General features: G+C 42.8%; 1 protein-coding gene across 4 annotated transcripts in view; it reads right to left on the bottom strand.

Annotated features, from left to right (window-relative positions):
• TRHDE (thyrotropin releasing hormone degrading enzyme) overlaps positions 1-27,386 on the bottom strand; it is a 334,099-nt gene that overhangs the window by 54,962 nt on the left and 251,751 nt on the right. For all 4 annotated transcript variants that reach the window (XM_059726094.1, XM_059726093.1, XM_059726092.1 and 1 more), the window contains exons 11-12: positions 16,334-16,467; positions 16,178-16,233 (exon numbers count right to left, since the gene is read on the bottom strand). In XM_059726094.1, the coding sequence (XP_059582077.1) occupies positions 16,178-16,233; positions 16,334-16,467 (190 nt within the window). The remainder of the gene's footprint in view (positions 1-16,177; positions 16,234-16,333; positions 16,468-27,386) is intronic.

Raw genomic sequence — 27,386 nt, 5'->3', positions numbered from 1 at the left:
ATTCTAGACAGCAGCAATCATATACAGATATCAGAGGAACAGGAGGAAGGTGGGGGGTCATTTGCAAGGGGCTCTATTATTTTTCCTGCTCTGCCTGCTTCACTTAAAATACCAGATTAATATTCTCTTTTCAGATATAAGCACAATTCTCTTCATCTTTTGTTAATGCTTGTGAGATAATAGCTGAAGATGGCTCATCCTCATATTATCACATGGGAGTTCATGGCTTCTGAACTTTAATGTGGATGCATCTATCCCAAGCCAACTTCAAGGGCTAAACAAAACCATAAGGTGTCAAAACTGTGGCTAATCAAAATTTTCTACTATCTTGAACACATGATGGCATTTTCCTGATCCAGTCTACTTTGGCTTGTTGCTAAGTATATAATTAGTACAGTGTATGGGAAGAAAGTATTCTTGCCAGCATGAATCAGTAGTCTGAAGCACAGGTGAAGAATCACATTTTGTGGCGGTAGTAAATGAAAATCATCATCCACTTCTATGAGAAATATAAATACTCCAGCAAGATTAATCCAATGAACTAAGTATTCTGGAGCAGGCTCGAATAATTTTTTATTAGGGTAAAATTACATGTTACACTTAAACCACACTAAATCTGTGGAGTGTTAAACAGTGTTAAAGTTACAACGCTCTGAGTAGTCACATGTTAAGAGTTAATACTGTTTCTCGCCTCCACCGCTCTAACTTGCCAATGGAGGGCTCATAAGCAGGGGTATGGCTAAGAGTCAGGACACTTAGGCTAAGTACAGAGAGTCAAAAAACCCCAGGCTGAATAGATTCAATCTTTGCAGGTTAGACCAAACTGCAAAGATTGAACTGATAAGCAAGTGAACAGGCATTCTCTTTTCATTCCAGAAATGCAGCCACATGCCTGCAGTGGCCCAGGCCAAAAGCTGGGGGGGCACTAGAACTCCCTGCTCACCTGGAGCAGACAGCTTGGGCCAAGGCTAGCCTGTCCACCTTGTGATAGGGAGTTTACAGGGGAAGGCGCAAAGCATCCTGGGAGACTGAGAGTTAACTTGAATCTCAAGGGGATCTGGGACAGAAGTTCAATAAACCAATTTAACCTAAAGCAGTTAAGTCTAATGCTACATCCATCCAGTTTTATCTTAAGCTGGTTTTGGCCATTTTGAAAGTAGTTTCTGTGCACTGAACTTCTGTTGCATTACAGATTTGAACCAGTTTCCAATCGCACCAGTTTATGTGTAATTTCTGTCCCTAGCCCTAGACTCTATCCCTGCCCTGGATGGGGTCCTGGGAGTTATACACCTGGGATGCTGGAGGCTTCCAAAATGCTTGTTTTATCTCAGTGGAGGAGACTGAAATTACCCTAAAATAAGCCAGGTAGCACAGGCCAGGGTTAACCCTCACCTGAAGTGGCATAATTCTGAGATACTCAGCGTGCACTAAGCACAAGTTAACAAACTGTAACATGCAGACGTTTGTGTTTTAAGTGATGCTAGTAGAGATGATCTATGCATAACATGTAACTTCACCCTTATTCTTTTGAACATTTTCTATTAGTTGAAGGACCTTATCCAAATTCCTTATGTGTTGGGGGGGGGGGAAGGAGGGGTTGTTGAATTCTGGTAGCAGGGCTTCCCTGCAATATATTGTAAATTGTGGGTTACTGCCCACTAACCCATGATAATAACAGATTTAATCCTGACACAGTAACAGAACAGGGCAAAGGTTTTGATTTGCCATTTGTTTCGATTTTTCTTATATGACCATAAAGATTTGTGAACTGAAACAGCTGCCTCCAGGTAGGATGGAGATCAAAGTTTCAGTAAGCGTAAAGAATATTAGGTTGTGGACACATGTACATTTGGAGCCATTTTAAAAGGGAAGTGGAAGCTCTTAGTCCAAATCATGCACCAGCTGCTATAACAGGGACAGGCAAAGTGGCCCACAGGCTGGATCTGGTCAGCAGTGGACTCCATTTCCCAGCTGTCCGTGCCCACATGGCTGGGGCCAGTCTCCATGGAGACCCCAGCCACAGCTGCACTGTGATAGTGCAAAGCTGGGGTTGCCATAGAGACAAGCCTCAGCCATGCTGGCAGGGCATGTGGCAGGGCAGGGGGCTGCTCTGGAGTTGCTGGGATCTTGCAGCAGGGGCAGCTTGGTCCAGGGCCAGGGCAGAGCCACGATCTGCAGCCTGCATGCTCTGAGCAGGGACATACAGGCTGCAGATCATGAATCTGCTCTGGCTCCTTGCAGTGGTGACAGCCTGGTTCAGAAAAGGGGCAGAGCCGTGATCTGCTGCCTGTGCACCCCTGCCCACAGCATGCAGACTGCAGATCACAGCTCTGCCCTGGCCTTGACTAAGCTGCTCCTGGTGCAAGATCCCAGTGGCTCCAGAGCAGCCTCCTGCCTTGCCCTGCCATGCGCCCTGCCAGCACAGCTGGGGCTGGGCTCCATGGCAAGTCCAGCCTTGCGCTATCACAGTGCAGCTATGGCAGGTTTCCATGGAGACCAACCCCAACCATGCAGGCAGGAGCAGCTGGTAGTATAGGTGCCAGCCAGCTCTGCCATTTTGCCCACCCCTGTGCTATAATCTAATAGTTGTGTGTGAATAAACGAGGATAGTTTCACAGTTTCATAGTTGGTAGGGTCAGAAGGGACCTGAGCAGATCATCAAGTCTGACCCCCTGCCATGGGCAGGAAAGGATGCTGGGGTCAAACGACCCCGGCTAGGTGATTATCTAGCCTCTTTTTGAAGACCCCCAGGGTAGGAGTGAGCACCACTTCCCTTGGAAGTTGGTTCCAGATCCTAGCCACCCTGACCATGAAGTAGTGCCTCTTGATATCTAGCCTGAATCTACTCTCAGTCAACTTATGGCCGTTGTTCTTCGTTACTCCCGGTAGTGCTCAGGGGAACAGGGACTCCTCCATAGTCTGCTGGTCTCCCTTGGCCAGTTTGTAGATGGCCACCAGATTCCCTCACAGTCTTCTCCTGTGGAGGCTGAACAGGTTCAGGTCCCATAGCCTCTCCTTGTAGGGCATGTCCTGCTGCCCCCTGAACATGCAAGTGGCCCTCCTCTGGACCCTCTCAATGCTAGCCACATCCCTCCTGAACTGGACACAGTACTCCAACTGCGGCCTGACCAGTGCCGCACAGAGGGGGAGGATCACCTCCTTGGACCTGCTTGTGATGCATCTGTGGATGAATGAAAAGGTGCAGTTAGCCTTCCTGACCACGTCCTCACATTGGTGCTCCATGTTCATTTTGGAATCAATAATGACACCAAGATCCTTTTCTGCCTCTGTGCTGACGAGAAGGGAGTTCCCCAGACTATAGGTATGCTGCTGGTTCTTCCTCCCTAGGTACAGCACCTTGCACTTGTCAGTATTGAATCCTATCCTATTCTCATCTGCCCACCCCTGTAACCTGTCTAGATCTAGTTGCAGCCTGTCCCTCTCCTCCAGCATGCACACTTCTCCCCATATCTTAGTGTCATCCGGGAATTTGAACAAGGTGCTTTTCACCCCCTTATCCAAGTTGCTGACTAAGATGTTGAACAGTGCAGGCCCGAGGACCGAGCCCTGGGGGACCCCACTGCCCACATCCCTCCAGGTCGAAAAAGACCCATCCACCACCACTCTCTGGGTATCATTTATACAATGATACAAATGTAGCAAATCCCCTCAGGCTTTAGCACTGCTTCATCCACAGTTAAAGAGTTTTGCTATATTTGTATCGCACCCCAAGTAATTGTTAAAATGTAACAGCTGACATATGCTCTTGTTCAGCAGATCTCCTTTTGAAATTGCTCCAAACGTAGGTGTGCCCATATCCTTATCTGGCCTGAAGAATGGAAAATGTTTTTTTTTAAACCTCCACTGGTCTATACTATCCCCATCACAACTGGCATAGCCAATTCAGAGGACTTAAGCCACGGATTCTGGTAAGAAGTCATATTACTATCAGTTGCCACTGTGCACAACACAATGAAGTAGAATTGGCATTTATGGGTACATACAAGCATTATATTTAGATCACCCTAAGCAAGGTTAGGGTGATCTAAATGTCTGTATGCAAGAATTCACAGGGCTTGGGTTGCCCTAAAAATGAGACACCTGACTGAAAGTTAAGTCGTGTCAGAGGTGAATTAACATTAGATCAGCAAAGGGTTAACCCTGTACAATTTTTATCCCTGCTGACCCTGGCCAGGCTACTTTTACCCTCCAAGACCAACTACCACCCCCAAACCAGGCAGTCCCCCATGGATCCACCAACCCCCTCCACAGACCCACCAGCCCCTTTGCAGCTGCCAACTCCATCTTGATCCCACCTCAGAGATCCGCCAGCCTCCGCTGATCCCGCCAGCCCCTCCCCTCCACAACCATAATAAACCAGCTAATTTACCACAAGCTGCTTATCTTCACCTCAGCAAGCATCCACATACCTGCATGCATGGATCCTGACTCACGTTTAGGTGTATTAAACTAAGCTGCCTACTAAACTAACCCTGAGCCAAGGCCTGAAAATGCTCACCTGTACCCTATGTTGAAATCATTTTAGCAGTGTTTTCTGTTATTAAAATAGCTATACAGTACCATCTATTAAGTGTGGTCCAAGCTCTCAGTCAGGGATTAGTAGTCTTTGTTGGGACACAGAGGTACTTATTAAGAAATAATTTATCAGCACTATGCTCGTCTTAGTGCTGAATCCATGAACAAATATTATCAAGGATAATAATGAACATTTAAGCCTAAATGCAAGGCATTCATTCACGTAGACACAAAAATATTTTCTGTGAATGATCAAAACAAGACCAGCAACCTTGGATATGGTTGTTGAAATTTAGAGAAGCTTAGAAAAATCCTAACTGGGATGGATGAAAACCTCTGCCCAGTCAAACACTTATTATCCTATTAATTTCTAGCTCTGGAATTTTATTAATGGGTCCTTAAAACCCTGACTTTTCTGGGCATTAGGCTGAACAGGGCTTTAAGTAATATAATCAAGTATAATATGGATCCAATTATCTTGAATATGTTGGGAGACTTCAAACACTGGAATAAATTAAATCTTAATCTCTGGGGAAGGATTAGTGAAATAAAGATGACTGCAACTCCATAGTTTAATTTTGTCATGCTTATGCTTTCACTATATACCTCAGGGAAATAGATTTCCAAAACAAGGAGAACAGCATTGGATTTTAGACGGAGGGTTGTCAGCCAAAATTTAAGGATTAATTATACTAATAGTTGAAGCTCAGAGTTGAGAAGACTATTTCAGTGGGTGCTTCAGCACTTTGGGTCTTGAAGGGAGCACATAGGAGCTGCTCATGTTTGATTACCTCTGTATTTAGATGTGCAACTTCAGGCTCTCACATTTGAAAATGCTCATCTGTGGGTTGTTCCTCTCTTAACTGACTGAATGGAAGAGACTTCCTGAGCTATTAAATCCTCTGTGCTAATTGTTAATCAAAGGAATTATGCAAATTGCCATTTCAATCCCTCACCCACAACTATGATGAACAACACCCAAAACATCAAGAACATCCTATAATATGGTAAAGTAAAAGCAGAAGAGATGAGGGAACTGTCAATGCTTTCCCACTGCCATGATGTGGAAAGTAGTTGGTTAACATATGCTCAGAAGGTCCTACAGAAAAAAGGGACCATTACACTACAGAGCAAGATAAAAATCCCTACAGTCCATGCCAATATGAGTATTTCCTTTCTGACCCCAGATCTGGCAACTGGTGGGTTCCTTAGCAGAATAACAAAATCCTTTGCCAAGAAACTCGGGGTTTTCGGAGCAAAGGTCACAGAAGATTTCGTATCAGAAATGAGATCAGATCTTTGCCTTCTATCACTTGCTTCATCCAGTCTACCTCAGGTTAACTCTATGTCCAGAAGTGAGGTTAACTGCTCAACAGAGGTGGCGGCTCCATGAAAGAGAGCTTCTGGTGGCCTGGACAGCATTGCTCCCAAATTTGTTAAAAAATCTGGGGACAATTGGTATCTTCCCCAATCTAGTCACAAGGTTGTGTTTTGTTTTTTTCCATATTCCATATGCCAGCTCTGGGTGGCTGCAAGGAGAAGGTAATTTTTAGGAAATAAATGACAAGCAACTCACCTTCTTCAGCCATTAGTAGCAATTTACTATTCCAAAGCTGTTGTCACAAAGAAAAGGATTAGATCATTACTTTTCTTAAAAATAAATGAAAGCCAAGTTCTACCTTTGTATTATTTGTTTCCAGTAACAGGACCCTAATTTCACTAAATTAGAAGGGTAAATGCCTCTGTGCCTAACGTTACCCTACTCCAGGATTTTACTTGGGGAAATCTCTTTGAGATAAAGAAAGCAGTAACTGAAAGAGGAAGTGGTGCAAGGATGGCAAGGGAAAGAATCCAGTCTCTGGATGCCTTTAGACCCAAGATCAGAGCTCCATGCCATAGTGTAAGCTAGAACTGACCGCCCCACAAACTGAGGGGCACTGTTTCTTAAGGCCACTGGAATGTGCAGTCTATTAGGGAAGAAAACCAAGGCAGGAAAACAATTTCCATTAACATGAATTTTTATTTGCATAAGGACCCTGGGTCTCTGATTTGGGGAAAACCTTAGGAAAAGGGAGGTCTCTTTTTGACTCGAAAACAGACCATTTGAGGAATGAAAGTTAGAAGGTTTATAGAAGGATTTTGAGGACAATAGCTTTTCTGGGTTATTCCTCTGGCCTGTTACAGACCCCCAATTTGGGAAAGGTTAATGTCCACTGCCTTTGTTAGCCAGTAAGGGCTGACTGAAAGAGGGGGTAGCTCCCACTCCACGTTATAGTTGGGCATTGGGAAAAAAGTGAGTACCTAGACATAGAGGAGACTGTGCACCTAGGTTAGTAGGTTTAATGAGTTCTACAAACATTTCCAATGACACCTTCACTAATATTATCTTACCCTTGACTGGGTTAAATAATAGCCATCTACCCTTCATCCCACCTGCGTTCACCTGGTGAAAGTTCTACCCAAACCTAGTTGGCTCATTTGGCTAGCACCATTAAGGCATACCAGTTTCTGAAACCAGTGGCCTACAGGGGAGCAATTGCTTAGCGTAATGTTTGGCCACCCTTGAGTCCACAGTCTGAATGCCAGGTACCCATCTATACCTGCATTGATTGAGGAGAAATCTTTGGCATGTGTTCAGAGCAAAACTCAAACTCACACATCTGGATCTGCAAACAGACACTTCAAACGTGTTGCTAACAACTCTCTTCCTCTCCCCTTATCCTAAGGTAATTCTAAACACTGCATCCAACTCACTGGTGTCAAAGACATTGGTGTATTCACTTATTTCTAGTACAACCAACTCAATGACATAGTCTCAGAGCACAAGACTGGATACAGGCTGATTCTCAGCATCAAGAATTGGTTTCCTGAACAAATGATGTGTACATGAAGTACCTATCACTTTGACACTATATGTTGGCTAAGGTGAAGATGAGGTCAAAGGAATATTGAAAATATGCTAGGCTTTGGGAGAGGAATTGGTAAAACATCACAGCCTGAAGGAACAATCACAGGTCTTTTGAAGAAAGAACTTATTCTACTTCTGCATAGTCACACCTTTGAAATCTTAATTTCATTATTGAAAATCTAATATAATCTAAACTTGACTACTTGATCTGGCATTGCTTTAAGGTGCATATTCAGCAAAGGTCACAGACTATAAATGACTTGGACCCTGAGGTACAGGGGGAATAGGGATGACATGAGGCTCCATTTGTTAGATGCTTGGTCTCTGATACAGTGCTCTGTAAAGAGTCAGAAAATAACAGGAGAAGCTAAAGACAAGATTGATGCTCAAAAGGGAAGCAGGATGTCTCATGCTATAACACCATTGACAGGAGCTATACGGATTATCCTTTCCTTAATTTAAGCCTAGATACACTATTCATATAAGTCCTTTTACTTTAATTTGATTTTATCTGTGTACTTTTAATAAAACAAATTACATTACAACCCCTATGGTTTCAGAATGTTTGGAAATTTCATCCAGACTATCCCAAACAGGTGAAACAAGCTTCAACTTGTAATAGGCTGTCATGAAGAAAGAGTGCCTAGAGCTTATTCCTGCTCAAGATTCCTGGGCAAGGACTAGAGGAAAATTTCTTATGAAATATGTCACTATCAAGGCTACAATTCTCCAGCTACTTAGGATGTACCTAGGGACTGAACTTGAGAACAAAATTACCCTAAAAAAATCATCAGAATAGATGAGCTTCTGAAAGAGAGAAGCTATACAAAACGCACAAATTCTTAAATAAGAATTCAGTTCAGATCATTTTGATTAATGTTATGGAAGCAAGAAACTAGGAATGAATATATTTTAACATCTTGGACAAAACTTTGGGAAACTACAGCTACAGAATTAAAATATTTCTTGAAAGTATCAATTCATTTATAATGTTTATGTCCAAAAAAAAATTACGCTGGAAGTGCAGGAGTGGACAGTGAGAGAATAATGCCCATTTAGGAGATGCAAAATCACATACAAACTTAAAAGGAAAATATTCAGTTCTCCAAATGCAATTATAGAAGTAATTGTGCTCCAGACCTCTGCATAATAAATTATACAAAAAGAGAGAATCTGGTACTTCCTTGACAAACAAAGTGTGGATTAAATTAGCATTAATAACAGCTAGAAATACTAGCTGCTACTAGGACACTGGAAAAGTGAATCAAATCTCTCACTTGCAGAACGGACACTACCTTTACCAAGTTCAACAACACACTTGGAAGCTGCTGAATAGGATGAGGTATTTTAAAGAAATATACACTCTATCATTTATTGAGGCAGAAATAAAGGAGCTTGTTTACTTTGGAAATGATTTTTAAGAGGACAAGCATAAAATCTGTTCTTTTTCTTTTTCTTATTAAAATTAATAACTTTAGTGAGAAATGAAGCACACATTAAAATTAAATTAAAAATAAATATGCATAAATCACCATTTTCATTTCTCTCAGATATAAGCATGTTTCAGGGTAGGCAAAAATATAAATCTGTGATGTCCGTGTGCCAAGAGCAAGAATTAAGAATTCCCCCAACAAAATACTGAATTAAAACCCTTCAAAGACATTGGACATAAACTACCAGTTATGACCACTATATGCTTGACTAACAAGATAACTCACTCTTCTTATGCTTTAGGTTTCTCTCCTTTTACAAATCATTATATAGACACATCATATAGTGACACAAACATTACACCTAACTTGAAGTGTAAACAGTACAGTTTATCAAGTTCAGGTAACGTGAAAACCATAGCAAAGCTCAGCACAAGAGGTGTCTATGCTGTACCTCACAGCCCTGAGAGAATGGCTAAGCTGGCTTTAAGGTACTTTTGCACTCTTGCAATCCTGGGATGTTTGGGGATTCCTAAGAGACATCTGTGTTATTCTGACAGTCCTACAGGCCTAAGGGTATGTCTTCGTGACACAGTGCAGCAAATCAGACTCTGTTTATGACAATTTGCCCTGCTGAATAACTGCTCTCTAGGGCTTGCTGCATGTAGAGCCCAGAATTTCTACAGTACTGTGCCATACAGTTTCTGTAGCTCCTCTGGCCCATGGCTCAGAAGACAACCTAGCAGATTTCTTTCACAATGCAGAATTCTTCCCCAGATGGAATTGTGGCTTTTATAATCCCTAGATATGCTAGTAGCCCTTTTATTCTGGCCATTGGGTGTGCAGACATAAGGATCTCCTCGATAATTCTTGTCTAGTGGGATAAAGCAGACCAGACAGCAACTAGGACCAAAGAGCCAAAGTCCTGTTAAAAATGAATACCATGTCTAGTGAGTCAGTGGGAATACATTCATCATATATATAATGGTATTTCATACTCTGTCCCATAAAAATTGATACATAAAGTGAAAAAATGCATTTCCATGCTTATCATAAGAAAGACAGCAAGTTTATCTAGCTTCCAACTATGTAGCTTATTACAGTTGGAACAGTGCCTGTAAATCTGTTGCATGGAAATATGCAAGCCTCTCTCAAAACTCAATCTGTCGTAAGTAGATTCTTGTGCAAGGCAATATATTTAAGATAATAATACTGCCATAAATCTTGGTAGAGATTTAGAAGAGAAGAGAAAACAAGAAATAGAAATGTACCTATGGATCTTCTACAGAAGAGCATTTCAATCTTAGTACACCTGTACATACTCTGTACTTTGTTCTGGTGTGCAAAAAATGGCAGCAGCAAAGTTATATAACTCACTAAAGGAAATATTGTAGCACACAATACTACTACTTAACAGCCTGAGAATACAGGTTTCCCTCGCTTTATGAGGGTTCTGTATGTGCGAATTTGCTCTTATGTGACAACCCTTGTTATACCACAGATTTGCTATATGCGAGGTAAAATCACTCTTAGGTGACCAGTGTGGCGGAAGCCCATAGTCGGCTACTTCATGCAGTGCATTGTGGGAGTGATGTTCGCCAAAATATAGTCTCCTTTGTGGATCTGTGCTCCTCATTCGTTGCCTGCGACACGTTTCTGTAGTTGCCATCCCCATTATGGTAATGTTCACCACCACCAAGTGCTTGTGTGTACTGTCTGCTGTTGGTGAGTACCAAAATTGTCTTGTAAAAGTGGTAGAAATGGGTCTGGGGGGTAAGTACAATTGAGGTCTTGGAATGTATCCCTATTTGTTACATTGTAAAGTGGATTCCCTTTACGTGAATTCGAGTTACGCACCTTTTTCCAGGAATGCATGTACAGCATAAACTGAGGGAAACCTGTACTATAAAGGAATACCTTATTTATGTGACATTTCAGCAATTTTTTTAGATAGATAAAATGTAATAATGTCCCAAATTAGAACATAGCCAGGATGTTAGCATTAAAAACCTTATTTTGTGAAAAGTTCTATGGGAGCTTTAATGACAGCAAGCAGCAGAACCTTGTCTTTACGTATCACGAAAAAGATACCTTGGACCATTAGCTTAGTACTGACTCAGGCTGTGTACAAACATTCATTTCTAGTGATGGAAAATTTCCACCACTAGAAATGATTCTGGGAGAGGGAGCAGTACAGGTGTTCAGACTGCAACAAACCCCTGCTCCTTGCACTTTCCCAAAACTAGGGAGATCCCAGGGACTGGAGTAGAGGGGGCAAAGCCCCCAACCTGCTTCTTGCTCTGGGAATTCTATAGTAAAAAGCCGGCAGGTGTTGGCACTACTCCCTCTGTTCAGGTCCTGGGCACTAGGAGCTGAGTAGACTGAACCCCACAGCAAGCTCCCTGCCCACTCCGCACACCTGGGACTCCAGTGTGAGAAGCATGTGGGTGCTTTGCCCCCTATCCTAGGGAGGGCTTCCCCTGCCCCAGTTCCTGGCCCTACAGGCTTTAAAACACTGCGTGCACTGCCAGCTGGGCAAGCTGGAAACTGAGGTGGGGAAAGCCTTCTTGAGCTTGCTGGTATGCAATCCCAGCTTCTTCTTGCCACCCGTGCTGCCCAGCTGGGTAGCAGAGATGGAAATTTAAAAGCTGGGAGGGCCAGGAAGTGGGCTTAGGAAACACCTTCTCAAGCCCACTTCCTAGCTCCGCCAGCCTCCCCTTACTGTCCATGATGCCCAGCTGGGTGGTGGGAATGATGATTTAAAAGCTGGCAAGGCCAGGAAGCATTCTCACTGAGTGGGAAGCAGACAGGGGGTTGCAATGCTCCCTGTACTTGGCTCCACTGCCCTGGAGTCAAGTGGAGAGGGTGGTGGGCAAAGCTCCCTGCCCACTTCTTAGTCCAGGGACTCCAGTGTCCGAAGAGCCAGCTAGAAGCAGCTCATGGTCGCTTGTCCCTCCTCTCCTAATATACAGGAGGTACTGGAGCTGCTGCTTCCTGCACCTTCTACTGACTTGGGTGACTCCAATGTCAGGAAGGCATGGAAGCCTTTTCCCCCACAGCTCCACTCGTCCTAGTCCCTGAGAGAAGTTAAGCCAGGCAAAAGTTTACAATGTTTATTCTCCTGAGAGAAATGGAGTTGATTAGAGTTGGATTAGAATTGGCTTATTTTTCTCTCAGAGCCATCATTTTTGGTCTGGGAGAAAGAGTGTGAATCTTTGGTTACATCTTTGGTTCCTACAGGGAGAACAGTGATTCTCCCAGTAGCAAATGAACATCTGTATGTGGCCTCAGAGAGACATTACCTACCTATTAGATCAACAATATAGCTTCTTACAACGCACAAGATTTTCACTTGTATCCCACCTGGGTTGACGTTGTTTAGATTATGGGAACTGAAGAGAACCAGAGACTCGTACCGAAAGGCAGCAGATCCCCTTATCAGCAAAGTAAAGCAGTGGCCAGACTATAATTTAAGCTGTACAAAATATATATGAAGTTGTACTTTGAAGAAGAGTCAACATATTAGTTCATTATATAGAATTCTGCTGACTATGCAGTATGTTCAGGTGAAATCTTGATCCTACTGGAGTTTTGCCACTAACTTCAATAGGACTAAGATTGCCCCTCAGATGATCAATGTACCTAGTTCTGTACAGTTATGAATGGGAAAAGTCTGCAAACACGGTACTAAAAGCCTCTTCTTGGCTTGGGTAAGCAACATTTCTCATACTTTCTTCTCTTACTTAGCTGGTGAAGTGACAGCTGCCCTTCCCATTTCAGTCTATATAAATTATTGGTTACAGATTTCTTACCCATCCCCCACAGCTATAGCAGGACAGTACTTCAAAAGAACCTTAGAATAACAGAATGACAGAAATGAAGGCCTGGAAAGACTTAAGAAGACCATCTAGTCCACCCCCCCCCCCAACTTAAGGCACATTCACCCCGATTAAAACATCCTAGAGAAGTGTTTGTCTAAATTCCCAAGGATAGAGATTCCACAACTTCTCTAGGTATATGTTTCGATGCTTGACCATCCTCATAGTCAGAAAATTCTTCGTAATATCCAACATTAATTTCCTCTTGTTGCAAATCAAAATGATTACTCCTTACACTGTTCCCTGTGGCTACAAAAAAACATCTATCACCGTTTGCTTTATAACTACTCTTCAGGTATTAGAAGACTGTTATTAAATTTTCCTACCAGTCTTTTCTCCAGACTAAATAATCCCAGCTCTTTAAACTGTCTTCATAAATCATATTTCTTAAACATCCTAAGCGTTTTAGCTGCTCTTCACTGGATTCTTAATTTGTCCACATCTCTTTTGAAGTGTGGTACTCAATACTGGACAGTACACCAGGTCAGACTCATTAGCAGAATCACTAATAGAGTAGAATCACTTCCCTTGACTTGCAAGCACATTCCTATTAATTCCAATATCCTTTTGTCTTTTATTTTGGCAACAAGAGCACACTGTTATGCAAGGAGTAATCACAGTTTCACTCCTTATGACAAAAGAAGGCTGGAGAGGAGTGTGCAAGGGAAAACAGGTTGCCCCCTTCCATTCTTTCAGAAGCCGTAGCTTGGGCAACTCTGACTTGTACTATTTTGGTGACAGTGGATGTGCCTACATATGCACTTAGCTCTGGTGTAGAATAATTAGCTGCCCAGGAAAGCATCACCATCTACGCATACGATGGTATTAAATTGCTGTAAGCTAATTAACACTGCCTTTAGTACTGTTGGGGACAGGACTATCTGACAGTGGAGTAATTAACTGCAATTAAACACACATCTAGATGCTGACTTTCAGCACCCTCATATCCCTGCCAGCCGCAACATCACCTGGGCCTATAGCTGACCCCCACATGCCCCCTGCCAGCCCAGGCCTGCTATAATGAAAAATTATCAAGGCTCGCATTTGTGAGAGCCCGGCAGGACAAATTATGCTGAGGGGAAACAAGCACGGGTTCGTGGCAGGCAGATCGTGCCTGACCAATCTAGTTTCTTTTTATGACCAGGTTACGAAATGCCTGGACACAGGAGGAGGGGTGGATGTCGTATACTTAGACTTCAGGAAGGCCTTCGATACGGTATCCCACCCCATACTGGTGAACAAGTAAAGAGGCTGTGACTTGGATGACTACACAGTCCAGTGGGTGGCGAATTGGCTGGAGGGTCGCACCCGGAGAGTCGTGGTGCATGGGTCGGCTTCGATCTGGAAGGGTGTGGGCAGTGGGGTCCCGCAGGGTTCGGTCCTTGGACCGATACTCTTTAATGTCTTCATCAGTGACTTGGACGAGGGAGTGAAATGTACTCTGTCCAAGTTTGCAGATGACACAAAGCTATGGGGAGATGTGGACACGCCGGAGGGCAGGGAACAGCTGCAAGCAGATCTGGACAGGTTGGACAAGTGGGCCGAAAACAACAGAATGCAGTTCAACAAGGAGAAATGCAAAGTGCTGCACCTAGGGAGGAAAAATGTCCAGCACACCTACAGCCTAGGGAATGACCTGCTAGGTGGCACGGAAGTGGAAAGGGATCTTGGAGTCCTAGTGGACTCCAAGATGAACATGAGTCGGCAGTGTGACAAAGCCATCAAAAAAGCCATTGGCACTTTATCGTGCATCAGCAGATGCATGACGAATAGGTCCAAGGAGGTGATACTTCCCCTCTATCGGGCGCTGGTCAGACCGCAGTTGGAGTACTGCGTGCAATTCTGGGTGCCGCACTTCAAGAAGGATGAGGATAACCTGGAGAGGGTCCAGAGAAGGGCCACTCGTATGGTTAAGGGCCTAGAGACCAAGCCCTACAAGGAGAGACTAGAGAAACTGGACCTTTTCAGCCTCCGCAAGAGAAGGTTGAGAGGCGACCTTGTGGCTGCCTATAAGTTCATCATGGGCGCACAGAAGCGAATTGGTGAGTATTTATTCACCAAGGCGCCCCTGGGGGTTACAAGAAATAATGGCCACAAGCTAGCAGAGAGCAGGTTTAGATTGGACATTAGGAAGAACTTCTTCACAGTTCGAGTGGCCAGGGTCTGGAACGGGCTCCCAAGGGAGGTGGTGCTCTCCCCTACCCTGGGGGTCTTCAAGAGGAGGTTAGATGAGTATCTAGCTGGGGTCATCTAGACCCAGCACTCTTTCCTGCCTATGCAGGGGGTTGGACTCGATGATCTATCGAGGTCCCTTCCGACCCTAACATCTATGAATCTATGCCTTGGCTCAAATTGCTGCCATCCCAGGCACGTGTGTAGATGCTGCACCTGGGAGTAGTTTACTCTGACTCAAACTGCTCCAGAGTTTACTGCTTTGCATTAATTACATGTGTAGATGCACCTACTGTCCCTGCCTGACTGTAGGCCATCTCATCTCTGAGGCAGTGCTCCTCCGCATGGTCACCTAGCACAGTCCGAAGATTAAACCCCAAATCTACCCATAAATATGTTAATTTATAGAGCTATCAATAATCTCAATTACTCTTTTCACATAATCTCCATGAACAATATTTTGAGAGCAGGAATGTTCAAAGACCTTAAGAATCCCAAAGTCTGAGATGTTCCAGTTCTAACACTGCTCTTTACTCTTTGTCTTCAGGTGTCCAGTCTGATCTTAGAATTGGAAAAATTCCATTGCCTGAAGTTGTGAGGAAGTCATTATTTAACCAGGACTGTAATATCTAATTACATGGCTATGAAAACAATAAAAAAGTGGTACAATACTATATACATTCTGATACTGTTCAGTAGGACTGCAGCCTTTCATACAGTCGTAACACTGCCACATAGAACAATTTCTTTATGATGGATGAAAAAAATGTTCCATGACAGATTACCAAATATATATATATATATATATTGGAAAATGATATAACAGTGCATGTCAGAGCAACCTCCTCTTCCTCCCCCCCCCAAAAACAAACAAACAAACAAACCCTGAAGCTTGAAGGTGTTTTCCATCACAAATTAAATACAGCACAAGGGTCATTTTTTAAAAAAGCTACTTCATTAGAGAAATAGGGAAGAGATTATTTATCTCCAAAGTGTTAAATTGAACTTGCTGCAAAATTGATCAAGCTTTTCCACACTCGGAAATACCCTACGGCGATTATTGATCAAGAATGGTCAAAGTGCTGTATGCTCAGTACTGAGAGAGAGAGCAAGAAAGAGTGGGAGGAAAGGAGAAAGGAATTAAAGTCACTCTAAAATATTTAACTTCAAAATACACACATCCATTGCATAAATGAATGCAGGAACTGTTACAGTAATGTATATTAGCTTACATTATCTACAGGAAAACATACCTGGCTAAATTGAATGCATCATCGATCAAACCTGCTCGATTACTGACTGAGATAACCTGTAAGGAGCAATCAGAAAAATGGAACCATTTAGGATGATAAAAGCAGCCTAGGCTCACACATCAAAAGCAGATTTTAAGGGTGAAACCAAGAGCTTACCTCGTGGTTCCTCATCAGTTGGTTAATTAACAGTCTCCAATTCCTAATGTCATAGTTAACCCTGAAGTAGCCAGTTTGATTGATGTTACCCAGCAACCAATTTGCCTCATCTAAGGCAGGAATTCTGTGGTATTCTGGAAACAAAGAAGAGTAAATGGGGGAAAATTAAATATTTAAAAAAATATATTCAAAAGGAACTTAACACTCTAAAAATACATCTTTTCCTCATTTCTTATTTATAAAATACATTATTATAACCTTTAAAAGAATAAACAGAACACTAATAACACAGTTAATCCTTTAAAATCATAATAACTTTCAATATTTGAGTTCTACCTGAAGTAATGTAAAGGGGAAATCAATGCTGGACACTGATTCAGCCAGTTGACCTCACAGATAGATCCCTGCCCGTGAGGATCCTGTTACAGGTTAGGGGCCTAGAAGATGCATTTTCTCAATATATTCTTAACTAGAAGTCAATTACCCTTTGAAGATTTGAGGTCTGATTTTATTCTCACTAGCTCAGTTTTATTAAAGTACAACTCCAACAACTTCAATGGAGTGACTTGTGAGGGAAGAATCAAACTCTTGGTTTATAAATAACCCTTAAATGACTGTGTGCCTAATCAGTGGAAGTAGTATTAGGTCCTTTGTAATCAAGTTTCTAAGTGAGAGTGTTTTCACTAGTATAGTTTGTGGCTGCTTGCTTCTGACAGGCTCTCCTTTTGATTTAAACCAATTAATCTTATACCAATTAACCTGTTTTTTTCCCCTTTCAATAATGATTTAGTACACAATTCTGCAAACATTTCTACATGTGCTTAACACTTGCTTTTTACAGCATTATTCACATGATTAAAGCTAAACATGTATGTAATCATTTGCAGAGACTCAAAAGCCAGAATTAGTTAAATTCTACACTTCAAACTTCTTTGACTGCAAGAAATGCAGGATCAGACTCTAAACATCTCATTAAAATTCCTTTAAATCAGTAATCTTTTCTGATCCAACTAATTATTACCATAAAACTAGGACTTACTATAAAATCAAAGGTGTTTTTTTTCTTGTGTCACATAACAAAGTAGTATAATATAATTTGTTTGCACAGTCCTGATAGAAGCCACAACCTAACATTTGTTTTCCTTGTCATCTGTTTTAAAACTAAATGCTACATTCAAACTTCTTACGGACATAGCTTCAACAGGTAACTAATCAGTATGCCTAAACTGCATGAAACTAAAGAAAATACATAGCAGAAACATTAATGTGGTCTAACACTTCACATATACCACCTAATTCTAGACATTTTGCTATGCCAAGTCGTTAATCTGTTTTTACAAATTTATTGGGTTTTTTTGTAAAGTAATAAATGAGTAAAACTACAAATGAAAGTAACACTTCCATCATAACGCTAGTTTTACTAGCACAGAATACAATACACAAAAATAATCATTATTTTAGGATGTATGTAACAATAGAGAATGCAGCAAGGCCTCTAAAAACATGTAAGCACCTATATAGTTTTATACACGTGTAGTTTCATTATACATAGAAGTTAACTGTATGCAGGAACAACACAACTTTTGCACTACGAAAACTATACTGATGTTAAAATATTTTTAAAAGGGCAAGGCTTCTTTGTGATACATTTTATTGGACCAACTGTATAGTTGGGAAAGCTGCTGGACAAGCTTGTGGGTATGAGTTGCCCTTCCTCCAGTAAGGAAGAAGCCTTGCCTTGAGGACATATCCTGGACTATCACAGCTACAACTCTAACCCTACCACAGCTTTTTCAAAATATTTTTCTGAAGCTGAAAAAAACAGGAGTCACTCAACTGTTGCTTAGAATTATTTGAGTACCTGTATACATCACCTTGTCCCAGTTTTAATTAAGCAGTTTATTGAAATGGGTTCATCTAAACTGGTGAAAATAACTGTGGAAATATATATTTTGGTTTAAAATTAGTTACATTGGTTTGACTTCTTCCTCTGAATTTATCCATCAGATTTAAATTGATTTAAGATTGTCTACACACAAAACTGTGTCAACATAAATTAATCGGTTTAAAAAAACACTTTTAGGTAAACTAATAAAACTGCATTTAAACCAGGTCTTGCAGAAATATAGATTAAAAATTAAATCAAATGCAGACTTCAGCTCAACGTTGTGACTCAACTCTGGGGCAAATTGTCACACTGTGGAAGCCTCAGCCTGACTTAGACACATAGATTCATAGATTCATAGATGTTAGGGTCGGAAGGGACCTCAATAGATCATCAAGTCCGACCCCCTGCATAAGCAGGAAAGAGTGCTGGGTCTAAATGACCCCAGCTAGATACTCGTCTAACCTCCTCTTGAAGATCCCCAGGGTAGGGGAGAGCACCACCTCCCTTGGGAGCCCGTTCCAGACCTTGGCCACTCGAACTGTGAAGAAGTTCTTCCTAAGGTCCAGTCTAAATCTGCTCTCTGCTAGCTTGTGGCCATTGTTTCTTGTAACCCCCGGGGGCGCCTTGGTGAATAAATCCTCACCAATTCCCTTCTGTGCCCCCGTGATGAACTTATAGGCAGCCACAAGGTCGCCTCTCAACCTTCTCTTGCGGAGGCTGAAAAGGTCCAGTTTCTCTAGTCTCTCCTCGTAGGGCTTGGTCTGCAGGCCCTTGACCATACGAGTTGCCCTTCGCTGTACCCTCTCCAGGTTATCCGCATCCTTCTTGAAGTGTGGCGCCCAGAATTGCACGCAGTACTCCAACTGCGGTCTGACCAACGCCCTATAGAGGGGAAGTATCACCTCCCTGGACCTATTTGTCATGCATCTGCTGATGCACGATAAAGTGCCATTGGCTTTTCTGATGGCTTCGTCACACTGCTGGCTCATGTTCAACTTGGAGTCCACTAGGACTCCAAGATCCCTTTCCACCTCCGTGCCACCCAGCAGGTCATTCCCTAGGCTGTAGGTGTGCTGGACATTTTTCCTCCCTAGGTGCAGCACTTTGCATTTCTCCTTGTTGAACTGCATCCTGTTGTTTTCTGCCCACTTGTCCAGCCTATCCAGGTCTGCCTCCAGCTGTTCCCTGCCCTCCGGCGTGTCCACTTCTCCCCATAGCTTTGTGTCATCTGCAAACTTGGACAGAGTACATTTCACTCCCACGTCCAAGTCGCTGATGAAGACATTAAAGAGTATAGGTCCAAGGACCGAACCCTGCGGGACCCCACTGCCCACACCCTTCCAGGTCGAGACCGACCCATGTACCACGACTCTTTGGGTGCGACCCTCTAGCCAATTCGCCACCCACCGGACTGTGCAGTCATCCACATCACAGCCTCTTAATTTGTTCACCAGTATGGGGTGGGATACTGTATCGAAGGCCTTCCTGAAGTCCAGGTATACGACATCCACCCCTCCTCCTGTGTCCAGGCGTTTCGTAACCTGGTCATAGAAGGAGACTAGGTTGGTCAGGCACGATCTGCCCGCCACAAACCCATGCTGGTTTCCCCTCAGCATAATTTGGCCTGCCGGGCTCTCACTAATGTGAGCCTTGATAATTTTTTCAAATACTTTACCAAGGATGGAGGTGAGACTGACCGGCCTATAGTTGCCCGGGTCCTCCTTCCTCCCCTTTTTGAAAATGGGGACCACGTTAACCCTTTTCCAGTCCTCCGGGACTTGGCCTGTGCGCCACGAGCATTCGAATATTCCCGCCAGTGGCTCTGCAATGACGTCGGCCAGTGCCTTCAGCACCCTGGGATGGAGCCCATCCGGGCCTGCCGACTTAAAGGCATCCAGTTCTTCCAAGTGACTCTGCACCACCTCAGGATCTACGCATGGAAGTCTGGCGCCTTGCTGCTGCCTCTCTACAAGCCCAGTGAGAGACTTGTCGTGCCCCTCGCTTAGGAACACTGAGGCAAAGAACTCGTTGAGGAGTTCAGCCTTGTCCCCTCTATCTGTCACCAATTGCTTCTGCCCATTTAGCAGGGGTCCTATTCCTCCCTGGGCCTTCCTTTTACTCCCTGTGTATCTAAAAAACAATTTCTTGTTGTCCTTTACTTGGGTTGCCATCCTCAGGTCCATGGTAGCTTTGGCCCGCCTAACTGCCTCCCTACAAGCACGAGCAGAGGAGGTATATTCATCTTTAGTGATCTCACCCTGTTTCCACTTTTTATGTGCTCCCCTTTTGGCCCTTAGGCTGCCCTGGATTTCTCTGGTCAGCCATGGAAGCCTCCTGGCCCCTTTCCCTCTTTTGCCTCGCTCGGGGATCGTCTTGCTTTGTGCCCAAAGGATCGTTTCCTTTAGGCACAGCCACCCTTCTTGGGCACCCATCCCATCAAAACTCCTACTCTGCAGTGCTTCCTTGACTAATCGCCTGAGTGCAATGAGATCAGCTTTCCTAAAGTCTAGCACTTTCACCCTACTAGTTACCTTTCCCACTCGCCGTCTTATGTTGAATTCTATCATAAGGTGATCACTGTCTCCCAGATAGCTACCGATTTGGAGGTCCCCTATCATGTCATCTCCCGTTGATTAAACTAATCAGGAAGCTGCCTAAGGTAGCTGATAAGAAATGCCAAAGAATGAGGGACGGCATTAATTCTGCCCCTCAAAGGTAATTAGCTGCCAAATCTGGGATGGAGGGACATGCCTCCTTGAATTTAGGATTAATCACCTGAGGTGCTCTCCTTATATCTAGCAGTCTGTTGGGAACACTTACCTGGATTGTGGGAGTTCTTTCTCGGTTCAACATGCCTTCTGCCTACTTTACAAAATGGATCTGAAAGCAGGTTTTATACACTTCTGACATGAGCACTCTAACCATGAGCCTATATGGGATTCTGCGGAATTCTCTTGGTCTTTACTATTGAAACTGTTCCGTTTTGTGTAAATACCTAAATATTCATTGCACCACAATAAGGATGATTCGTTGGTATTTGAATTAGGGCATTTACCTGGGAAATCCAGGTCCTATCTTGTATGTCTTGTAGTCTAGTGTTTAGTGAACTCACTTGGAAGATAGGCGACCTGGTTTCAGATGCCCTCTCTTAATCAGGCAGATGAGCGCTCTAAACATTAAAATACAAAATGGTGTACCAGTTCTGCCACTCAATGTTTTTTGCAAGACCTAATCCTTTAGAGAAGTTCTCACCCTGTCTACCAGGCCAGGGCAAGACAGACAGCAGAACTTAGGCAATAAGCTGTTTGGTACTGTCAAAAAGAGACTGGCTCTCCACGCACATCTATGGAACTCTATGGTAGAACCAGAGGCACCCTGGGAATTTAAACCTTTCCATACATAGTTAAGTGTCTGCTGTGTAGGGCAGCAGCAGGGGAAGGAGGGGTTGGTTGGGATTTAAATTTGGGACTTAACTGTCTGAAGGGCAGTTATTATACATAGAAGTTAGAGCAGAAGTAGCCCTGACTCCTAATACTTGGTAATATAAGGAGGGACAAATCCTGACAGCTGTAGACTGAACGGCCATTTGTACATATGATTGCACCGCAGTGCCGGATGCTTTTAAAAGTGCCTGGCACTGTGGCACTTGCATTTGCATAAATGGTGAAATGTGCGTCAGTACTGAGAAAATGGCAGCAGCGTGCTTTTGAACTAAAACACCTCAAAGCTGTTTTCGTTCAAAAGCGCACCGCCACCATTTTCCCCAGCGCTGATGTGCATTTTGCCATTCATACAAATGTATGTGATGCAGCGCCAAGCGTGTCAGCTTGCATGCAGAGCAGACTCGATCTATGCCGGGTGACATGCCAGATCTCTGGTGCGTTGGAGAAGACAAATGTATGTGTATAAATGCCCAATCAGAGGGCATATTAACCCATTGCTTCTGTATGTTTTAAGTCCTTGTTGTACTAACAAAGGTAGAATGGACCAACCAGGGTTGGCACAAAATGGGATGCAAAGGAACTTTGCAGTCTCTCCAGAGTCAAGATCCAGGAAGAATCTTGTCAGGGCTGTGAACTAATTGAAATTAGCTCTATACTGGCAGCCTGAGATTCAGGACTGTAGGGTGTAGTGCACCTTCTATGGACAGGTGGGGCAGAACAGGGAAAGCAGCAAACTATTCTTTAGCCTACCCTTCTGTGGTTCACAACTCTGGCTTGTACTTCACATGTGAGACAGATTAAGCTGAACAGTTTTGTAGGAAGTGAAAACAAAGTGTGGCTATTTTTACTATGTTAGTTTAGTACTTGTTTCTGTATATGAGGTTTCCATAAAGAACCCCTTTTTAATGCGACAACACTTGAAAATAAGTACTTGTATTCGGTTAATTCATTTGCTTTTACATAACTTAAAATCTTTTGAATTGGCAAATGATAAAAAAGACATCTGATTGCATGCTATCCAATAGCCTTCTAAAGAGATAAACAAAATGCAGACTGTGTAGATGGTATATAATAAAATAAAGGGAACACCATATATATTTCTTTTTGGTTAAAGTATTTTCACATCTAGCTTTTACTCACAAAGTAATGTAAACCACTTATGCTTCATGACATGATGTAGAATGATACTGTCATTTACAGATGACAACTCTGAAATACCTTATTCCATAAATATCAGCTCTAGGACATCTCATACACAAATTGTTCTAATACAGAACAACCATATCTTTTCAAACACTGATGGTGTTATCACTGCTTTCAGTTAGCTCTGTGTACAATCATAACCTCTCGTTATTTCTCAATAAGGACACTGATATTTTGACCTTTTCCTGCAATAGAAGGCAAGAATCTTTCCATGCTGCCCTAGCTCAAACAAGCAGGTGGTTATTTTAAAGGGCTGTCTGATGTATGTACTTCACATAGTTCTATATAATTTACTGGAATTTGATGCACTTGTCGATTCTCATGGTTTCCTATGAAAGAAGGTCATCTTTTCCCTCATGATTTTCTGGTGATTATGTGGAACTGAAGAACACTATACACATGGGCAATTTACCCACTTATCAAAAATGTATTTATTAGAGTATCACAACAGTAACACTACAGTTAAGGAGAAGGTGATCATCCCATTCTGAACCCTGTAGTCAATCACTCATAACATTTTTTTTAAATCTTTCAGAAATTTCACATTACAGGTCTCAGTCAGCCCACAGACTGATTTCTTTTTAAGTTCAGACTAAACTATAGAGGTATATTTGAGTTTTAGGCAAGTCAAAATGTACACTACTTTTCCCCTCCAATAGTATTGCTTAGTAGTTAATTTTTCACTTGGATAGCTCAGAAAATTACGTTGTTTTAGAACTCTACATTTGCCACTTACATAATGGAGATGTTTAGGGTGAATTGGTTAATTTTTATAAAGACATCTGGTTTTGAAGTAATGAAATGAATAAGGTCTGAGTCTCATTTGCTTGGCTCAAGTAGTGTAAAGTGGTCTTACTGTTGGTGTTAATTGCATTTGTACTCAATTAAGGTGCTTCTGCACTGCATGCGCACTGTAAAGTATCCTTCCTGTTAGGATGAGTCTTCACCAGTAAAGAGGTATGCTCATGTGTTAGCTAGGACATAGTAACTAACAAAAGTGAAAAAGACTACTGAACTCAAAGGTGAAGTGAGACCCAAGTTAGAGGTCAAGTTAAAACATGTAGGAAATCGACCTGCCTTCAATAGCCTGTTACCCTGTGTTAATTACCATGATAGCTAAGATGAACTATAAACACACTTTTTTCCTTTTGAAGACAAGATTTAAGTGAAAATCAGGCTCAATAACATGAGCCTCAGAACCTACTTACCAGTTCTGCGTTGCCTTAATTTCTATTAAAAATCAGTAATAGGATATATGTCTGACTCCTTGCAGGAAGCACAGTACCTTAACAGATCAGGTCCAGGCACAATTTAAAAGAAAGTGTTGTGGTGCTGGCGAAATACAGGTTTTGTCTACACCCAGTCCTTGTACCAATTAAAATATTTCAGGTAAGGATATAACTTTTCCACCAAAATAAATAAATTGGTACAATCCCTAACTGGTGTCTTACATATAGGGATGTATTGAAATTGTGATTGTGAGATTTTGGAGGAAACTGCAATTTGGTGGGGTGGGGGGAGGAGAAGGAGAGGGGGGCTGCTGGAACAGCAAGATGGTTGCTACCCCCACTCTTTGCCACTGATTGGCTGTGAGGGCTGCCCATTAAACAGCCCCACCCCCTCCACCAATTGGTGGAGGTGACAGGGCCACATGACACAGCCCTTGCAGCCAATCACCACCAAGGGGAGGGGCCATCAGGATCCCCTCAACCAATCACAGGCATGGGGGGATGCCATGATTGGCCCACAAAAATGGCTGCCAGCCTTAGGATCTGTCCACAAAATCATCCAGCTGCTGCCTTAAGTTTGGTAGACACCTACTTATATCAATGTAACTTCTTCCCCTTCCTTATTGGAATAGCTTCATCAATATAAGGAATTTTTATACATATTAGGACTTGCTAAAATATTTCTGACAAACTTTCATGGAAAAATGGCAAAATGAAACAAGTCAAATCATACTAAAATAGTTATGTTGCTTGGATTGGACTTACCATTATTGTACATGGGAAAAAAAGGTTCAGAGGGTATCTTCTGATATGTCAGTCTCATCACACATTCCCTTTGTATTCTTTTATTGGATGCATGCATTCACTAACTATGTAAGAGGGTGGGATTGGCTTGATTTACACACATGCGATAGCACAAAGAATAAGCAGTAGCTTGAGGCTAGTGGCCATGTTCAAGTGACAGGATCAGTGGTCACTGAACTACTGTGCATCTTCATCTTTGGTGCCAAGTTACTGTATTTCTCCCTGATCCTCACTGCTGCTAGATTATGCTATAAGGCAGGATCTACTGAATGATTTTGGTTCACAGAGCCCCCTTTACTTCTTTCCCTGCTTTGAAAGAGGAAAAGTGGAAATGGAAGCAATCCAGGTCAGATTCGACAGCTGTCAGACTCATAAAGAGAAAAACAAATGCTGTTCCACGACAAGCATTGTGGCTTCAACCCTCACACAGTCCCCATCTGAGAACTGTGTTAGGGAAATGAATGGAATCCAGCATGTGGCTGCTCAGAAAGTGTTGTTCTCAGGAGACGTTTATGGTGGAAAGGAAGAAAGACAATGCCTGATGTCTTGGGCTTTCTCAATGAAAATGTGCTTGTGAAAACTCCAAACCATGTGCTCCAGTAATTCCTTTTAGATTACAAAAAGGAAGAGTCAAGAGAACCCAGCTCCTCAAGGATGAATATTGCCCTGGGGACATAAGCCAAGCAGGTTGCAGGATGTGGTGATAATAATGACGGTGTAGAGGAACTTAGCACAGTGTCAGTCCTTTCAGTGTCTTGTCCTGAACAACACGGGTTGCTTTGAGAGGCTGGTTTTGTAGCAAGAGGCAATGGATTGCATATCAAATCAGTGCAGGATTGTAGCTTCCTGCATATCCATTGCCTTGGTCATTGCTTCAGTCTGGGTCGCTGGGAAATCTTTCTGCAAGGGGGTTCGCAGGTACAGATGTGATCAGTGGCCACTTCAGCCAGTTTTGCTCGGCATACTGGACAATTAAAGAGGTGCTGGCCTCGATCTATGTGCCTTGCAAAATGAAGCAGGATGCGGAGAAAAATGAAACTCTGTGATTGACAGTATGAAAACATCTGAATGAATCGAGAGCAGTCATACATGCATCTTGCACCCATTGCTCTTCACAAACACAAGTGGCCGCCTCCACTTGTCACTTGTTCGCAGATTGCTAACAAAACAGGTATTCAACATTGTGTGGCTCTTGGATGAGGACACAAAGTTGGTCAGAAGGAATAATAAAGGGGTCAGCCAAGTAATTCTGTCACTATACCTGCTGAAGAGAAAACTAACATTCATGAAAAGCCTCTTCCATCAGTATAGTGAACAAATGGTGAACCCTTGGTAAAAATCATGGTGCATTTTCTGCTGTGAAATCATTACCTCACACCACTAAGGAGAAGGAGCATTACGTGGTGGTAATACATTTGGTTACCCATTTTTAAACTGCTATGGCTTCCTACCTCTCAGTTGAATACATGAAGAGGGATATACCATACATGAAGAGGGATAACCCATAGAAAATTAGGGTTGGAAGGAACATCAGGAGGTCATCTAATCCAACTTCTTGCTCAAAGCTGGATCATCCCTTATTATATCATTCCATCCAGGGCGCTGTTGAGCTAGACCTTAAAAACCTCCAAGGATGGAGATTCGACCACCTCTTTAGGTCAGCGTTCCCAACCCACGGGCAATGAATGATTAGCTGCCAGTCCGCAGGAGGGTTAGCTGCCAGAGTGGAAGTGACTGTAGACCAGCAAACCGTGGACTGGCAAACTGCGGACTGGAAGTGAGCAGCATACTGTGGACCAGCAGCCAACCCTTTATACCGAGTATAAGTGCACTGCTGGTCTGTAGTTTGGAGTCCGCGGTGAGTTCCGGTCTGCAGTTTGCCGGTCCTCAGCATAAAAAGGTTGGCAACCCCTGCATTTGGTAACCCATTCCAGTGCTTCACCACCCTCCTAGTGAGAAAGTTTTTTGTGATATCTAACCTAAACTTCCTTTGCTGCAACTTGAGGCCAGAACTTGACTTCTGTCATTAGCTAGAGAACAGTGCAGCTCCATCCTCTTTGGAACAACCCTTCAGGTAGTTGAAGGCTGCTATCAAATCCCCTCTCGGTCTTCTCTTCTACAGACTTCAAAGTGTGCAAAAGTTAGAATACTCACCAGAGGGGCTGCCTGCCAGACTTCCAAAAATGCTTCCAATATCAGCATAAAAGACAGGATGTGGCAAAGATTTGGAATTTTAACATCAGTTAAATATCCCCAAGATGCACGGTGTGTATAATGGCATTAGAAATGACCCACAGTCCCATTTTATGTCTATACTGTCTGTACCAAAATCTGGAAGCTCAAAAAAATCCAACAGAATTGATGTGAATGTGTATATTACATATCCTTACAAAAAGGAAAGTGCAGCTTGACCCACACTTATAGATTCCCTTAGTGATGATCTACCCCCACAACCTCCAGCTGTAAAATTGTTTCCACACTGTAGA

This window comes from Alligator mississippiensis, chromosome 4, assembly GCF_030867095.1.
Source record: "Alligator mississippiensis isolate rAllMis1 chromosome 4, rAllMis1, whole genome shotgun sequence".
NCBI classification, from domain to species: domain Eukaryota; kingdom Metazoa; phylum Chordata; order Crocodylia; family Alligatoridae; genus Alligator; species Alligator mississippiensis.
Note: the sequence above shows the minus strand (reverse complement) of the source record. Positions and strands in the feature narration are given on the sequence as shown.